At 45.0% G+C, this 18,152-nt stretch overlaps 1 protein-coding gene across 1 annotated transcript in view; it reads left to right on the top strand.

Moving 5' to 3' along the window:
- The first annotated feature begins 5,868 nt into the window (after positions 1-5,868).
- The window catches only part of LOC144179592 (sodium-coupled monocarboxylate transporter 2-like), a 146,872-nt gene continuing 134,588 nt past the window's right edge, over positions 5,869-18,152 (top strand). Inside the window, exon 1 of the mRNA XM_077708005.1 lies at positions 5,869-6,326. Within this exon, the coding sequence (XP_077564131.1) occupies positions 6,180-6,326 (147 nt within the window). The 5' untranslated portion in view covers positions 5,869-6,179. The remainder of the gene's footprint in view (positions 6,327-18,152) is intronic.

Below are 18,152 nucleotides of genomic sequence, written 5' to 3'. Positions count from 1 at the left end.
CCCCTACACGAGCAGAGTAACGATCCACTTTACAAATATTGTCTGCATTTCCTGCTTCAGATTTTGCGTTTCCTCGCGCAACTTCTGCACTTCTTGCTGAAACATTTGCATGTTTTCTCGGATTGCCTCATATTGCACTTTCATTTTATCTGTTACCGTCGTTATGCTGTATATGGTTGCGAGCAACCAAGGGGTTGGCTTTCCTGGGAAGTTTTTTTTTGGGTTTGGACCAGTTTTTGGGTGAGCAGATTCATGACAGTACTCTGTGGCTCTTCTGTGGAGGTGGAAGGAGGTAAGGCTGTATCTATGGTTGCTATCTGTCCTTGATCTAGCCGGTAAGATATCTTTCCTTTGTCAGCTTGTGCATTTTTTAGGGCTTCTTAGCTCCCCTTAATGGTGGCGATTTTGGATCGCTGTTCAACTTGTGATTTTTGCTGTGTACATGCGTGGCATGCAATGGAGTTTGAGTTTTCTGGAAGGTGTAAAGGGGTTGTGGGATTGCTTCAAGCAGGGATACAAACAATTTCTGCCAAGCTCACCTGTGTACCGCTCGTGCCTTGCCCGGACGCCTTGTTCTTGTAGCTGGACCTGGACTTCGAACCCCAATGCTTCTGCCTACCCTGGGATTGGGCACTGGAGTGATTTCGCTATCGTCCACACTGTGGTTGCAGGTCTGCCCTCGAGGCCCGCTCGTCTGCTCGGCGTGTCACGAACGTTTGTTGCTTAATCTGGAACGGCTCGCTACAGCGTTTTGGGCAGTCCTCGGCAGCCGTAAGGTCGAACGCTCCACAGGAGGTGCCGTGGGGATGACAGGCGTGTCCGTCCCGGGGATCCGGTAGGCCACACTGGTGGAAATATTTCCCATTAGGGTGTAGACATGATATCGCCCGGTGTCCGACTTGATCGCAGAGGTCTCAGACCCGAACTGTCTTCTTCTGCAGGAAACGGGTATTCAGTTAAAAAGAGGGTGGCATAATAAGGGATTTCGAAGGCAGAGAAGGTAGCAGCTGTAACGTTGGATTGGCCCAATCTTCGGCGTCTGTAGATTTCATGGTTGTATTGGTTCATATTTTCTACCATTTCAGAAAGGCGTAGCGGTACTCCTCGGGTAAACCATTCGGCTGAGCCATCAGGGGCGACGCCGTAGAGTTGCGCGGGGTTGCTTACATTGCTAAAATTGATTTGCTTCACTTGGGTGAGGGTTTTCGCAGCATCTTTAGACAGGGAACTAATAATTGCCGTGTTTTGCGTTTCGCCAAAACAGACGTTGAGATTGGCCTGGTGCCAAGCCAAGTTGACGGCCTTGAGTAGGGCGAGAGAAATCTCATATTTGGGAGGGGACTCGGCTTGCGAATAAATTTACGCACAGGCTTCGGCGTTACAGTTGGGGTTGAGGTCTTTATGCCTATGTCGTTCACGGTCTTTCGCTGCCGGCGCCGCAAGGCTTTCACCCGCAATATTCGGCTTGCTTCAAGCACAACCCCTCAGAGGAGGGGAGATCTATAGTACGTAGCCCACCACCAAAGAGAAGGTTCGCCGCCCGGAACGAACAACGGCGTGCGTGGCTGACAAATAAACCGGTATTTCGGATTTCGAATTCGCTGCACGGAGACGCTTCTTTCCTGCGGTCGGCTGCCCATGCTGGCCACCAGTGTATACTACACCCAAAGACCATAACAGTTCCTGCAGTGGCGACTTTGTATGGCGAGCAGTGTATAGCAAAGCTACAACAAACCCCTTGTGACCGTCCTTACAAAGTGACCACTACATTACAGCTCCGCTGTTCATCCACACTCAGTGGCGAAAGAGCCTCGAATTTTCGATTGTAAAACAGGTTCCCCGCAATTCTATGCAGTTGTTGCACGTTGATGTCCCTTGTTCAATCCCTAAATTTTGTTGGGAAGTGAAATCGGATTTGGGATGACAGCCTCAATATTATTTGCTGTGTTTTATGATACATCACTGTCCAGTGTCGCCTACATGTGTTGTAATGGCCTCTGGCTGCCCCGTCAAGCTGCGTAACTCAGCTTTTAGTCCTAGGAGCCTTTCCAGTTTGTTTCTAGAATAAAGATTTTTTGATTGATTGATTGATTGATTGATTGATTGATTGATTGATTGATTGATTGATTGATTGATTGATTGATTGATTGATTGATTGATTGATTGATTGATTGATTGATTGATTGATTGATTGATTGATTGATTGATTGATTGATTGATATAGTATGTGCATATAGTTACGTGTTCCTCAATACATATTTCACTGGCGCTTTGTCCTCTATCCTCACCAAGCCTTCGTTTCATCAGCGCATTTCCAAAATAAGCGCATACCAAGGCTCCAAGATGGCATATGATTTACATGAGTGAATTGATGCAAATACAACAGACTACTTTGAATGTAAGACCGTACGTGTCCTTTAAGTAGTACAGCAATGTCAAGAGACACGAAGTTTCTCTAGGCGTTTACTAAAAATGCACCTCAAATGGATTCAACAGCGTTCTTTTTGCGACGACAGGTGCATTTGCTGAGAAACTGAATCCTAATACACTAAATTATTGCTTATTATTCCGTTGCTGTATTATTAGTTTGTGTCGTGAATGGATGCATGCAGCTGTGGCGCATCCTTTCACCAATATAACTGTAGTTCGCCAAGAGTCGACCTCAATGAATTTTGCATACGTATCAAGTACTTGTCTTGATATATTATATTTTAGCCATTTCATAAACGCGACATTCTGGTATGCACACTTCCTTACGTTTGCAAGCTTAAGCGTTCTGGCGGGGATAACAGCCTTAATGGACTTTTCATTTCTGATTTTCTTAAGCAACTACATACTTGTTTTACGTGGTGTGCATTTTTTATTGTTAAGATCGAAAGGCTCCTAAATCAACACATAACACATTTCTAGGACCGAGAAAGCAGCTTCTGTGTAGAACTCTTCCAACGCGTTATTTTGCGTGCAACAGGATCTTTATTCGAGAATAACTTAAAATATTTCCACCGTGCGTATAAGGAAATTCTTTTTTGTATATGCATAACGCAATCAACGGGGAAAAGTACAGGGCGTCGGATTCGAAGTGCACATTTCCATTTCAACTATAGGTTTCGATGAGACCATGGATCGTTAAAATCTTCGTTCTACCTCAGTACAACAGATATGAGCCCCTACCGTGCTCGCACAAGGCTGGGTGGTAAGGAGGCGGCCAATATTGGTTCTCGAGAGCACACTTGCCGAACCTGCCCTATGCGTCGGCCCGTCCCACTGTACCAGGTCAGGCAGAGATAGCCAACTAAACTATCGCTACGTAGCGACCCGTTTACGCCTCACCGGCCGCCTATATCCCCTTGCTCCTAATGCACATGGCCCAAGGCGCTTACTGAGGACGAGTCCCCCCCCCCCTCGTTGCGCCTCTATCATATTCACCCGTCATTTTTTCCCTCCCCCCCATTGCCAACCGCGCGCCATTCCCGCCACCATCGCCCACACAAATTGGTCTTGTCCTAATGATCCCTTTTCCTTTATAACCAGAGACGATCACTGGAAATCATGCTGAGAAAATCACATATGTGATTTGAAGTCTGTCTGATGAATAGGGCTGTCAATGTCTGCGCAAGAATAAAGCCAGGGGCCTCCAGATCCCCGTAACAGAAATCGACTCAATGTGTTTTTTCTACTTCCATCTCGCAAAGCTATAGAAAGAGATGAGCATAGAGAAAGATGGGAGTGCAATGCACCCATGACGATTGCGGCTCTGAGTGATGCCATGATCACCGTACCAAATCGACGAAGTTGTATGTACGGTAGGTGTAATCCGATACGTCGTAGTTTCTTCTCAATTGTCCAGTGCTATCCAGTGATAAAAAAAGCAGTCGTGAAATTTGGTGCAGAATGAGAAAAAAGTAGAAACACTTTCCAGGATTAAACACTCTCTCAGGGCTACCACTTTCTGCAGCAGACCGTATTAGGAGAACGCTCGAAAGCAAAAACATTTGCCGTGTATTGTGGCCTTCGCTGCAGATGACGTTGAGAGACGGCTGTTCCTGCCGGCCTTGACACCGATCTTCCGCCCTCCCGCCCCCCATTCCTCACACTCGTCCCGTCCCCTGTCGCTCCTCTAAGATTACTTCAATACGTTTTCGTCATTTTTCACGCCGCCTGTTTTCATTTGGTATAGTAACAAACAAGCTATCATGTTTTCCAAAGGGAAATAACGCCGGTCATATGAGTTATGACCGCAAATTTTGCCGGTGCATTAGGTTCCTTCGTGATAATGTGAAACATGGTTAAGTAGCGCGATAAGGACAGGACAAAAGTAGAGACCACGCAGGACTAGCGCTAGACATCAACTGAATTTTTACTACACGTATCGAAATATATATACAGGAGCGCGCATGCGTGAACATGCTCAAAATACAAAGAAAAATCATGCCAGGGTCAAGTGGTGCATTCCGTTACACACGTGGCAAGTTCGAATTCATATACTTGACCCTGTCATGATTTTTCTTTGTGTTTTGAGCATGTTCACGCATGTGCGCTCCTTTATATATATTTCGATACGTGTAGTAAAAATTCATTTGATGTCTAGCGCTAGGCCTGTGTGGTCTCTACTTTTGTCCCGTCTTTACCGCGCTACTTAACCATGTTTCACAGTTCGAACCAACTAGCCCACATTTACGCGTTGACAAGTAGTCGGGATAATTATTGTAGACAAGTACTACTCATGCCAGCAGTTTCATTAGTTTTGAATGGTTCTGAATATCTATACTTCGCGGTCAACAATTATTTTATTATGACCTCGCGCTTTAATCGCCGGACGGACGGACGGACGGACGGACGGACGGACGGACGGACAGACAGACAGACAGACAGACAGACAGACAGACAGACAGACAGACAGACAGACAGACAGACAGACAGACAGACGGACGGACGGACGGACGGACGGACGGACAGACAGACAGACAGACAGACAGACAGACAGACAGACAGACAGACAGACAGACAGACAGACAGACAGACAGACAGACAGACAGACAGACAGACAGACAGACAGACAGACAGACAGACAGACAGACAGACAGACAGACAGACAGACAGACAGACAGACAGACTAAATATTTCGGCCGTAGCTAACCCAAGAAAGACTATTCTCTCTAAAAACCATGTCACGTTTTTCTTTCGACGAATGACGGCTGCCCGTGGTGCGGTCCCTCGGCCTAAGGATCGCCTCAGAAAACCTGCTATCTCATTAGAAGCCTGGCTTAAGACATCTATGCGCCTAAAAACGGTTATATTGAACCCAACTTATGTTTTCTGTTACCCTAGTGCATACCGGCCTAGACACATGGTGTGGAAACATAAAAATGTCAATATTTTTGAACATTTCACAACCTTCACGAAACCATATATAGCCCACAGCTCGCAAATAGTCAGCGGGAATGCGAATATCTCCGTGCAAAGCCCTCAACCCTCAGAAGAAAAAAAAAACCCTGAAAGTATTTTTGTTCTTTGACATCGCGTCATGCACTTTCTCTGTTGTCGGGGAGCAGCAAGTGCTTCTTCTTGTTTGAAAGAGTTCTAAGATGCAGAAGCAGGCCTGCACATTCGTCTATCCACCCTTCACGCGGGCTGTTGCAAAACAGGTGTTGCTTCCTCCGGAGTTTTAATACCAAAACAACAATGCCATAAAACACGGCTTGTTGGTTTTAGCAATTTGGAACCTTATAGTATGACAACAACGATTTCGCCCGTCTAAAATCTGTGCGGGCGAGTTGGACGACCAGCTGTGGAAACCAGCATGAGCGCACATGCCAGACGACAGGTGCGAAAATCCTTTAGCTGACGTCAACGTACCACCTTTCAGAACGCCTCCAGTGGTCGCACTCTGCGCCCTTACCGCTTCTGCGACGGCACGCGCAGCAGTGAGCAGCACGCGCAGTACCCGCCTCACGCGCAGCACGATATCTGGTGTTTTCGCTTCGCTATTACATTCCACAGTGGAGAAAAGGGGCGCAAAAAATCTCAGTCACTCGTCGCTCTAATTTGCTTGGTGCCGCGAAGATAACACCAGGCCAAAAGAGATCGGGCATATGCATGCACGAGAGCAAAAATACCTATTGTCTGCATCCCTGAAGCGTCGATAGTGCTGGACGTGGTCGAAGAGTGTGCTACACACGATGGCGGTGCAGCTATTCCACGCGGCCGACTACTGTGTCCTAGTGGTTGTCCTGGGGCTGTCGTCGTTCATCGGCGTCTACTTCGCGTGGAAGGATCGTCGATGCACCAACAACAAGGAGTTCCTCGTGGGAAACAGGCAGCTGCAGGTAAGCAATCTTTCCTCTATTTCCCGATACACGACGACCTGAACCCCGGAGCGCTCTGTGACGGAGGCACACACTACGCACGGTTATGGACGCACTGTAATGAAAACACACGCGTCGCTTTTGCTGTTTCGATGCCTGAAGGATAAGCATGAGCATCAAACCTCACTTTACAAACGAAAACCCACACAAAACTACTTCTCAGCTATTTTTCTTTTCCCTGTCACTACTACTCCCACAGTTCCCTATGCTCCCATCACTTCACCGCAGACGTCACCACCTGGTGGTGCAAGCCCTGTAATAGCAGGAATGGCAATACCACGTTAAATAAAATATCTCTTTCTCTCTATATAAGTTGCCTGAAGTTGACCTTCCTGAGTGCACTTAAACATAGTGAGCGAAGAAGGAACAAAAAAAAGCTAGGCGCACGGCAGCTTGCCTTGTGCGCTTTTCCGTGTGCCACTCTAAGCAAAGCTGTGGAATACCAAACCAATTTTGAATAACGGTAGCGACCTACGCGGGGAATAGTATTGCCTGGAAATGTTGCTCGATTAAAAATAAAGGAAAGTGTAAAGAGTTACACCGAAGCCGGCGAGTGAAATATATAAAATAGAGGTGCGCAGAGAGAGTAACTACTACGTGTTAAAACTGCAGTGCCATTGCTGTACAGAAAAAACACTAAATTTAGGTGAAATTCTGCGACAACCGAAATGAATACAATTGAAGATAACTTAATGCTTGCAGCAATTATCACGAACTCTCATCAACCGATCTACGTTATACTTTAGATGGCTCGGTTGAGCTTGGTTTACATTACCACTACGCATTTATTGGCCCCATCTACTTCTCCGAAAACTCAGTCTGCGGAATGCATTTGCCGCGAGTGAGTACGTGGGAAGATGAAAAAAATACCGTAAGAAACACATCGCTGTATGTGCAATTAGGTAACTATACACAGGTGTATGCAACTATGTAAATATATGGAGCTAAGTAAGTATGCAACTGCATGAAAATACTGATTGTAATGCAAGCCCTGTTTACCTCTTGACGACGTGAGACCTCAACGGGTAACGCTAGGAATAAGCACAAGTCCGGGCAGGGCATTTGGTGCCGTTTATACTCACAAAGATTTCATACACAGAGAATGATTCCATATTTGATATTTCATCGTACTTCGTACGCACAGTAAAATGATTGAACGCAGCTTTAAACTTGGAAAGAGATGACAGACGGTTTGAAGGTAGACGCCATCAAACCGTCTGCATTCCTTTCCAAGTTTAAAGCTGCGTTGAGTCATTTTTCTGTGTGGGTTTGACGGAACTCGGTTTGTGAGCGTTATTAAAACACGTTAGCGATGTAACCGTTAGGCTATCCAAGGCTGGAAAATAGGCAGCAAAGAAAGACCACACATGCAGCATTAAAGGGACACTACCGTTGTAACGCGAGTTGACCGATGTCGATATAATAAACTGTCGCCTATACAGATATACTACTTACATCCGCAACAGTTGTTTACTGACACAGAAAATGCCAAAAGCTTAAAAACAGGCATTGCCCTTTTTCGCTTCATGCTGCACGATTGTTGAAATAACGAAGCATGAAGCGTGGTATTGGGGATCTTGTTGAAGTGCTTTTCTAAAGAAAGCACAGAAGAAGAAACGTACAAAATGTATTATAAATTTATGCGGCAACTGTTTCTGATGAAGTGATTTTTACAGAACACAAAGCTTTCCTGGCAAACACACTAAAATATAATGTCTGAGAACATGCGGTACGATTTATTTAAGTTTCATTTCCCTGATCTGTTTTGTCCGCACAAGCCCGGTCAAACGATGCGTTATGGAGAACTCGAGAGCCGGCCATACCTATTTATGACTAGCGCACATGCGTGCAAAAGCCACTGCCAAAATTATAGATACGTTACACTATCGGCTTTGAGCGAGACGGCCCTCTACTTCATTCGTCAACTGCGCGACTATGTTCTACACCTGCACTCAGACTGTAGTACATAAATGGAACGCTACGCCATGGGCAGCACTCAGACCGTTCGTTCCAGCGAACTGCAGTGCCTGGCTGGCGTCAAACAAACCATTCCTGGTTGCTTCAAACCTGTGTGACGAAAGTAACAGCCAATCAAAACAGGTATCCAAGAGAATGGCGACGATACAGACTAAACTCGAAAATGTTGCACAGGTTCGCTTTGGGAGCTTTTCTGACCTGTTCTTTATTGTCACAAAAAAACCGGACGTGAGCGCTGAGGCAAATGCCAGTCCAAATCATTTATTCATCAGAAATCCAAGAAAGCTACAAAACCTACGCCCTTTCCTTTACATCAAAACGTTTTCCAGCTTTTAGCTTCCCATTTAGCCCTTTGCGGCACGGCGTGTACAATTGTACAGGCGACTTTAAGGGAATTTTTGTGAGTTACAGTCGCAATCATCCACACTTGAACCACTGAGCCAGCTTTCGCATTTCCCCAGCCAGCATTCGCATTTCCCGCCTAGCCGGCATTCGCATTTTCCCCTCTACAGCGGGAAATTCGAATGCTGGCTGAGCGGTTCAAGTGGGTTTCAAGAACACCTACTGAGCGGTTTAAGAACACCTACTTGACACGCCAAATGCACGGCGCGTCAAGTAGGTGTTCTTGGTTTTACGTTTTTATCTACTTAAACCATTTCTTACAGCAAAACTGAAGCTGTTACCTTAATATGTAGAGGCTACAGATTGCAATAATATGTATACGTCTTCTAGTGTTGCAATAATTAGGAAACAGCGGTCACGTTTACGATAGCGTGTTTACAAATTGACACGACCTATTTTATTAACTAGTCATGAGATCAAGTTGTTTATGGTTTTTAAGTTGAATTTCGGTTATCAAAAGCATACATAATATATTAACTAGTTATGAGTTCGAGTTGTTTATGGTTTTAAAGTGAAATTTTGGTTATCAAAAACATACGCCGGCAGTTTCAAATTTTTCTGACGGCTAAACCGTAATGCGTGTCGCAACGGGTTAGTTTATCTCTACCGGCCGTATAAAGGCCGGTAGGGAGAACTTTGCTTATGCTTGTGGCAGGTGTTTTGGCCGTTGATTCATCACTTTCGCGCCTGAGCGAGGTCTAGAAGGACATTAAGGAAACCCTACAGCGGTATGTGCTGCGTGTTTGAACATACAGTTGAAGCAAAGCGTTTAAACATGCAAGCCTGCTCGCCAAATACGCTGGCTAAAAGTTCCGATATTCTGAGTATACAAATGTATGTGCTTTGGTACTGTCAGGGGCATAATGGCGTTGTGATCGAACTCTGTAGGTGCGTGATAATTACCACAGGTTTCAACCACTTGTGTCGCACCAGCTCACCGGCCATGCTTGCCTGTACGGTTAAACATTAGCGCACTGCAAGGTAAATAAGGAGAGAAAACTGGCCGACATTTGCTGATGTACCCAGCGATACGAATACCTTTTCCGTTTTCCTAAGACAGGCTAACATTTAGGTCAGTTCACCCACAGCCTCCCACAGCGAGTCTTCAGAAAATCGAGACGTGAATAGTTTTGCATGGCACCCTTAACAGAGCTAAACATTTAAAAAAAATAGTAGTTAAGATGAATCCGGAAAATGTTTTTGTTATTTAAAATTTTTCCTCTTTTACACAAGTGCGCCCGTTTCCTGCGCCTGGTACACTTGGAAAAATTTAACCCTGCAGCCAGCGGTATAACATCTCTCATTCCTTTTTGTCACCCAGCCGAAAACACTGGCATCTTCTATTGAGGCATAAAACCGTTGGCCTAAAATCGCCCGACTTCCGCCAAGGCAAACGCTTCTCCATCGCTATTGAGTCCGCACCGACAGCAGAAACGTGTCCCGAGGTGTGATTGAGTCCCGTCGTTCCCATTGTCACAACCCGTTAACGTCGTATGATTTTTTACAACGAGGGAAAGGCTTCACCCCTCTTAGCCCTCATCATCGTCATCGTCATCATCATCATCATCATCATCACCATGCAGGGATAATTCGTGCCCACTGCAGGATAAAAACTTCTGCAAGAGGCTCCTGAGTGAAGTTTATGCCCCCAAATTTTCCTGATTTGATTGATTGTAGGGTTTAACGCGCCGACGCAACGCAGGCGATGAGGCGCGCCGTAGTGGAGGGCTCCGGATTAATTTTGACCACCTGGGGATCTTTAACGTGCGCCGAAATCTCGTACACACGGGCGTTTTTTCTTTTCGCCTCCATCAAAAAAGCCGCCGCCGCGGCCGGGAATCGAACCCGTGACCTCCCCCAAATTTTCCTACTTGAGCCCTCCGTGGGGTCTTCGTACTTCGCCTACTGCATTTGCAATATCATAATACCCTCTCCATTAAACAGATGGTGCACCGCTTCTTCATATAAATCGTGTGGTATACGAACCATACACAGCGGGTCGACAGAGTGAAGGGGGGCGTACCGCATGTCCGGAGTCCCCCGGTGCTGAAATTTCGCATGTGTCATCCGAGAGTCGTAACTAATCCATTTCGTTCCACTCGGATAAATGGAGCTAGGCTGTTGCGGTCGTAAAGTGGCCCTCGCGCGATCGAGCACATCAGAATCAGCCCTTTCAAAGCTCATCAGAGAATTTGATCGCGCAGAAAATTTATTTTTGAGAAACATGGTCAAAAACTGGACACACTTTTGTGTGAAGAATTTTATATGTAATCTGCCCGAGTGTTGTGTGGAGTGCCAAAACGCTTCATGCAGGCATGAGTGCCTGTTTTATATACAACCTAAATCCTGAGGTAATGTAAAAATAGTTAATTTAGTCAGAGCATGTAAGCGTTCATGAAGACTGTCCTGAAACGAAATTGGCTAAAAGCGACACTTTTATCTGTGTGAAATTCAGTCCACTAATGTTAGCGCCCTCCGCCACCACCGTCCGTATGTTTATTACAACTGGCCTGCAAACAAGATATCTGGACCTGGACCTATTCCAGCAGTAGCAAAGAAATAAATATTTTCTGCATCCGACAGCAACACAGCCACAGAAAATATAGAAACGACAATTTGTAGTCAGTGCTTAATAAATGAAATTTCCTGTCAACTGAGGCTGATAAATAATCAGAGCTGAGGCGAATGCTGGACGGCTGGCGGTGTCGTGCGGGCTCACTTTGATATCGGTGCACTCGACTCATAGTGGTGGGCTTCGTGCGGTGCCACAGTGCGGCTCACGCATCTGATGGCGCTGCAGTGGTCGTCAACTTGCCTCAGTACAGTTACCGCACGTTGGTTGAACTCCAATGCCCCTAGCATGACCGAACTCTGGCAGCTGTAGTCCGGCCGGAGTCCGACGACCCCATCTCGGCTGACTGGTTGACTCCTTCATCACAGTCCCCCTGTTTGCACACCAAGAAGCACTAGTTACGACTTTGCTCTTGGAGACTACTTTGGTTTATTTCATTTTCTTAATTCAATAGATAACCTCAACGACGTGGACGAACAGACGGATTTTTTAACCGGAGTTCTTAATGTTGGGCTTGAGTAGGTTTGTGTTACGTTTAGGGCTTGGGTCGCGTAATTGCTAAGACTGGCCTGCAATGTTTTTTTTTCTTTTTTTCATGTACGTAGAGGCCCGTACTGCGCGTCCACGGCCTAGAGGGGCTGAGGGGAGCGACGCGCTACAGATGGAAGCACTTTCTCCCTGGGCATTATTTTGTCGTTTTCTCCGGGACGGCGGACACTGCTTAGCGCTTCGGTGGTAACAGAGAATCGGTTGGCCCTCATTCTGGGAAGCATGCGAGGGGTGAGTGCCGGCGCGTTGAGTGTCCAGGCTCGGGCGCGGACCCGGAAGCGGCAGCGGCCGGGTCAAAACTCGCTGGTGGACTCATCACGAAGATGCCAAATGTCAAATAAAATCAAATCAAAACATTTTTATATCTAGTATCGAAACGGCACTGAAGGGAACACAGACAAAAAGCCCGTAATGCTCGACAAAGATGGTGGCCGTGGCGGCGACGGCTTTCTTTGAAAATGTGACACGCTCTGGTTTGTTTTGAAATGGATAATTCGGGAATGTACGGATACAGAGCGACAACGGGACATAAATTCTCAAAACCGTTGGCCGCAAAAATGGGCATGGGGCGGCGGCGGCGGTCTTTGGCACACAAGCGCGACACACCCCTGGCGTGTCTTTGCATGTGGGGTTCGGAGAGTGTAGGCCTTGTCGGGCGCTTTGAGGCCACTTCCGAAGAGGTGTAACAACGCGTCAGACTTGATTAGTTTATTTTCCATCTCCCGGCTTGCGGTGCGAATCTTTTGAGAGTATTGACGCCTAGTTTACGTGGGGAAGGGAGAGGAGTGTGGGGCAAGGGGTGGGCCAATGGCGAAATTGTGAGCTCCGCCTGTGGTGGCTGTATGTCCTATGAATGGCCAGATATTTTCATTATGTGTCCTCATTGGTCGTTTTGGTTGCGCCTTCCTTGGAAGCGAGTTTTTTAAATAAAACCAAGGTGTTCGGTGCACAGGGGGACGAGAGAGCCCCGCTTGATGCGGGCTCGTCTCGAGCTCTCCTCGAGCAGTGGTACTGCGTTGTCTGTTGTAGCTTATCTGTAAATATTGTAATAAAGTGTAAATTTTGTGGAGTAGGCCGTCGTAACCTATGTGCCTTGGATCAGCGAGTCATCTTTATCACCATCATCACCGACCGATCAATCGTATTTCAACTCGTTGTTCCAAAAAAAATCGAAAAGAAAGGCAATTTTCCGCGTTGGTTTTCTGCTGAACGGAAACGAGCTTCGGGGAGGAAAAATCGAGCGCACAAGAAATCTAAGAAAAGGGGGCTATACAGGTAACAGAAAGGGTTTCGTAAACTCAGATCTCTTTGTAAATGCCTGTTTAGGCGTGATAGGTCCAGTTACATTCCCGCGATTGAGGGTGATGCAACGCGCAATGCCAAAGTCTCCTGGGGCGATATCCGTTCACAAACCTCTAAAATTCACCTGAAAGCATTAACCGCCTCGATGAACTAGGAGAGAGCATATCGGACGTTGACAATGCCTTTTCGCAACAATTCCGTTCCACATACGGCAAAAAAGTGCAGCTTGCCCCCTCAACTGTCTGTAGGTCACTATAAATGTTCAGAAGTGTTGGTTTCCGAAAGTCGCGTTTCGAAAGCTCTAAAACAATTTAAATAGTCATTTTCGTGCAGCCTGTGGGCATTGCTTCTGCTTTACGGAAAGCGTTGGGTCATATTCTTGCTCCAGTCTTGACGCGTATATTTTAAACTTCTTTCAAGACTGGCAAGTTCCCCGCTCGTTGGAAGAATGCAAGGTTTTTTTTCATATATTTAAGTCAGGTTCGAAATTGGACCCCACGAACTACCGACCGATATCTATTCTATGTGCTGCTTCTAAACCGTTTCAGTCCCTAGGGCATAAACTACACACGTTCCGTATAAAAACATATTAATACCTGAACAGCATGACTTTTTGCAGTGCGATCGACCACTACCAATCTCCTCAACTTGATGTGTACATGCTTTGGAATATGTGCAAGGGAGAGGCCGACTTGATGTAGTCTGCTTTGATTTGAGCAAGACTTTTGATGTCGTCGCCCACGAGCTCTTATTCAAAAAACTGTCTGAGCTTGATGTACAACCATCCCTCATATCTTTTATTGCAGTTATTAACGTGTACGTGTACGTGCACATGGAGTCTTCTCTTTCCTATGAGGCCAGCAGTGGTGTCCCTCAGGGCTCAGTTATCGGGCCACTTCTCTTCTCAACCTTTATAAATGATGCCTCAACCGTATTTAATGATTGTAATTTTCTTTTATATAGCGATGATGTAAAAATATTTAAGTCTGTTTTGAACTCTTCTAGCTGTTCCGCTCTCCAGAGAGCAATATCGTCCTTTTCGCATTTGTGCTGGCCCAACAAACTCTTCATTAACACATCTAAAACTAGGGTAATGATATACACACTAAAGACTGACATCTTGTTCTCCTATAACCTCAACGGTTACTTACTAACACGTGTGGTAGAGGTAATGACCTAGGAGTCAATTTTGACAGTAAACTGAGCTTCTCTGAGCTGACCTGAGCTGAGCTTCCACAGTAAACTCAGCTCTTCGATTGCTTGGCGTTGTGTGTCGCATGTCGAAGGAGTTCAAGGAGCCGAATTCTGTTCCCAAGTTCTGCACAACTGTATGTTGTCCTCAGCTTGAGTATGCATCTGTACTCTGTAATAGCACGTGCAAAACAACACTTACCCTTATCGAAAGGGTACAAAATAGGTTTATATCTATCTTCAACCAACGCTTCAACGATAGCAGTACTTATAACCCTGGAGCCGCCCCTTCATTGACACTATCATTCTTAACATTCAGGAGGAATAGGGCTGATATTGTCATCCTCTTTAAAATTATTCACGGCATAGTGCCTTGTGGTGAGCTGCTACAACATGGTCCTCTTTACGTCATGCAAAAGTTGACCAGGAAACATGACACCTTTTACAATCCCAAACGTCTGCAAGTTCTGTACCCTACATTCCGACTGCAAAGAACGTAAAATCTGTACTTGGATTATCTGGATATACTTAATGATTGTCCCACTCTGTTTCGTGAACATGTCTGCGAGTTTGTATTGGCGCAACTGTCAACTTCACTTATTCCGTATTTATATTTTGCCCCTGTGTTCATGCACTTGATTGACTTTCATTCTGTGACCTCAGCATAAGCCATCCTTTGGTTCTCTTCCTTTTATTCACTTTTTAATTGTATCGTTTGTTTCAGTGAGATATGCCTCCCTGTTAAGCATTACTTGTGTGTATGAATGAGTACTTGTATTTGTGTTTTTATGTGTTTACGTTAAAATGTGTAGTTTTCGTCGTGTGTATCCACTACTATTACCCTCATATTTTTCTTTGCAAGATATGTACTTCATGTTTCGTGTGTTGTTGTATTGATTGATTGATTGATTGATTGATTGATTGATTGATTGATTGATTGATTGATTGATTGATTGATAGCTCGACGCTTTCTGGTTGTTGAATTCTTGCGTGAATCGCGAGCAACACAAACCTCTTTCCTTCTTTCTTATTTCTTTCTTTATTTCCTTTTGCCATTCCATGTGTACACTCCTTTTATGCTGCTTATCTCAAGTGGAAGCTACCTTAGATCACTCCGGTTTTGTACGGCTTAAATTAGTCGCATCATGTGGCATCAGCTCACTTTTTTACGCTTAATTTATATTTAAATGTTTCCAGCCTGAGTTTGTTGACTCATCCATAAACAAGTTTTCTTAGGCATAAATGTTAATCCTATGATTCTTTTCTTCATGAATTATCGGGTCGACGGAATCTGAAGTTTCCTCTCAATGTAACTAGTCAGACTCCAAATTTCAAGAAGCTTAGTTTCCCATCCACGGAAAGGAAAGAAAACAGAGGCTATCGCTTCACGCGGCGCTTAAGGCAGTTCAACGCGCTTTGGCATCAACTAGATAACGTTGAAAACGTTAAAATTTCACAATTAGGGGATCACACACACACAAGAAAAATAAACTCCGGGCTTCCAGGTTACGAAGCAGGATAAGTACGTCTAGTTACAGGCTCTCCTATATGACTGTATATTGTGTAAATACCATTTCAAAGGACCGTTCAATGCTAGCACGCGTCTATATGTCATAACGGGAAACACAGGGTAGTAGTATGCCAATCTTTTCGATGAGAGAAGCAGTCCACTGCCGGTGCTTTCTGAATTCTTCCCAAATTCAGTTCAGCCCATACAAACCATGCCATTAGTTTCCTTTGTGCTGTTAGTATCAGCAATAGTAATTAGACTTAAACAGTGGTACTCGCTAATGTCATGAATTTCGTTACCTACTTGTAAGGTTCGTTTTTACAACCTCATTTAAGAATACTTTTGGTTATTAGCGTTTATATTTAATCCTGCAGCCAGCCTTGCAAATTAAACTTCACTAAGCGTCTTCCGCCACACTATTTGGCCCTATTCGGTTTGGACGTACCCAAATTTAAAGTGACTCGAGTATTTCCTATCTGTTCGTAAGCTTGCTTTTCGCCAACTTAGTTTTCTAATCACACATTTCAGACAGGCTGTGACAAATGCGAGCGACATTGTCTGCTTTTCTGACACTTATCTCTATAGAAAACCTCTTAGTCTCCTCATGAAAGAGGGTCGTATACCCGTTATCCTTTGCAGATTTCCTCAGGCAGCGCTATGCATGTTGCCAACACTCTTATCTCTCAAGGATTTCAGGACATGTAGGACTGGACTAAAATTGTGCTACTCGTTAACGTGATGAATTTTGTTTCCTACTTGGGGGGTGCATTTTTACATTTAAATTTAACAATACTTTAGGTTAATTTCAGGTTACATTTAACCCTTGAGCCAACCTTGCAAAGTAAACTTCCCTAAACGTAACCCATCATCACTCTTTGGACCGATTCGCTTTGGACATACCCAAATTTTAAGTGACTCGAGTATTTCCCATCTGTTCGTCAGCTTGCTTTTCGCCAACGTAGTTTTCTAAGCACATATTGCAGACAGGCTGTGAGTAATGCGACAGACATTGTCTGCTTTTCTGACACTTTTCTTTATAGAAAACCTCTTACTCTTGTAATGAAAAACAGTCGTACATCCGTGATCCTTTGTAGATTTGCTCAAACAGCGCTATGTATGCTGCCAACACTCTGATCTCTCAAGGATTTCCGGACATGTAGGGAGTCAAATGCGTTTTCGTAATGTATTGACGCGAGATATAGAGGTCTGTAGCACACTGCGGATTTCGCTATTACAGCCTCGCGGGAATCGTTACGATCTATTGTTGTGAAACCCCTCCTGAGTCTTTCTTGATTTCGAGGCTTTTGAAATTCGAGGATGTTAGTTAAGTGATGGAGAATCAGCGAAGTGAATAACTTAGATTCGAAAGAGATGGCTGATGGGCCTGTGGATATTAGCTATTTGATGTCAAGCTTGAAGTGCATTCGAATGAAGTTGGTATTTCGTTACGCCAGTACATTGTAAGTACTGCAATATTGCGAGAATAGTTCGGCGAGATTTTCAATAATAAAAAGTGTACCATAGTGCAATAAATAAGCAATTTCTATCTTCTACTGTTGCATTGCTTTGGTCTGTACTTTCGAGCGCTTTTGTTTTTCACGTGCGCACACTTAAAACCTAAATCGGAGGGTTAGTCCTTTCCAAACTGTATTCCGAAGTGTAAACGGAAAAGAAGAAGTTGCGTGAAATTTTACCGCTATTTTTTATATACTAATATATCACCTGTATTGCATGTCATGTCACCTTTATCATCACAGTAAATAAGGGGTGTCAGCGATAATTATAACATTCGTTTTGACCGATTTGGGTTTCATTACAATCATCGTCATCATCGCCAGCCTATCACGCCAACTGCAGGGCAAAGGCATCTCCAATTAATCTCGAATTACCCCCCCTGCGCTAACTGTGGCCAATTTATCCGTGCAAACTTCTTGATCTCATCTGGGAACCTAACTTTCTGCCGCCCCCTGCCACGCTTGCCTTCTCTAGGGATCCACTCTGTTACCCTTAATGGCCAAAAGTTATCTTGCCTTCGCAATACATGCCCTGCCCACGTCCATTTCTTCTTCTTAATTTCTACTAATATGTCCTTAACACGTGTTTGTTCCCTACCCACTCCGCCCTCTTCTTGTCCTTTAATGTTACAACTATCATCTTCAGTTCCATTGTGCGCTGAGTCGTCCTCAATTTAAGTTGAACCCTCTTAGTGAGCCTCCAAGTTTCTGCCCCGTCTTCCAAGTTTCTGCCCCGAGTACCGGTAAGATGCAGCTGTCACACACTTTCT

Source organism: Haemaphysalis longicornis, unplaced genomic scaffold (assembly GCF_048455015.1).
Source record: "Haemaphysalis longicornis isolate Haplotype H1 unplaced genomic scaffold, Haemaphysalis longicornis Haplotype H1 scaffold_4, whole genome shotgun sequence".
Lineage (NCBI taxonomy): Eukaryota > Metazoa > Arthropoda > Arachnida > Ixodida > Ixodidae > Haemaphysalis > Haemaphysalis longicornis.
Note: the sequence above shows the minus strand (reverse complement) of the source record. Positions and strands in the feature narration are given on the sequence as shown.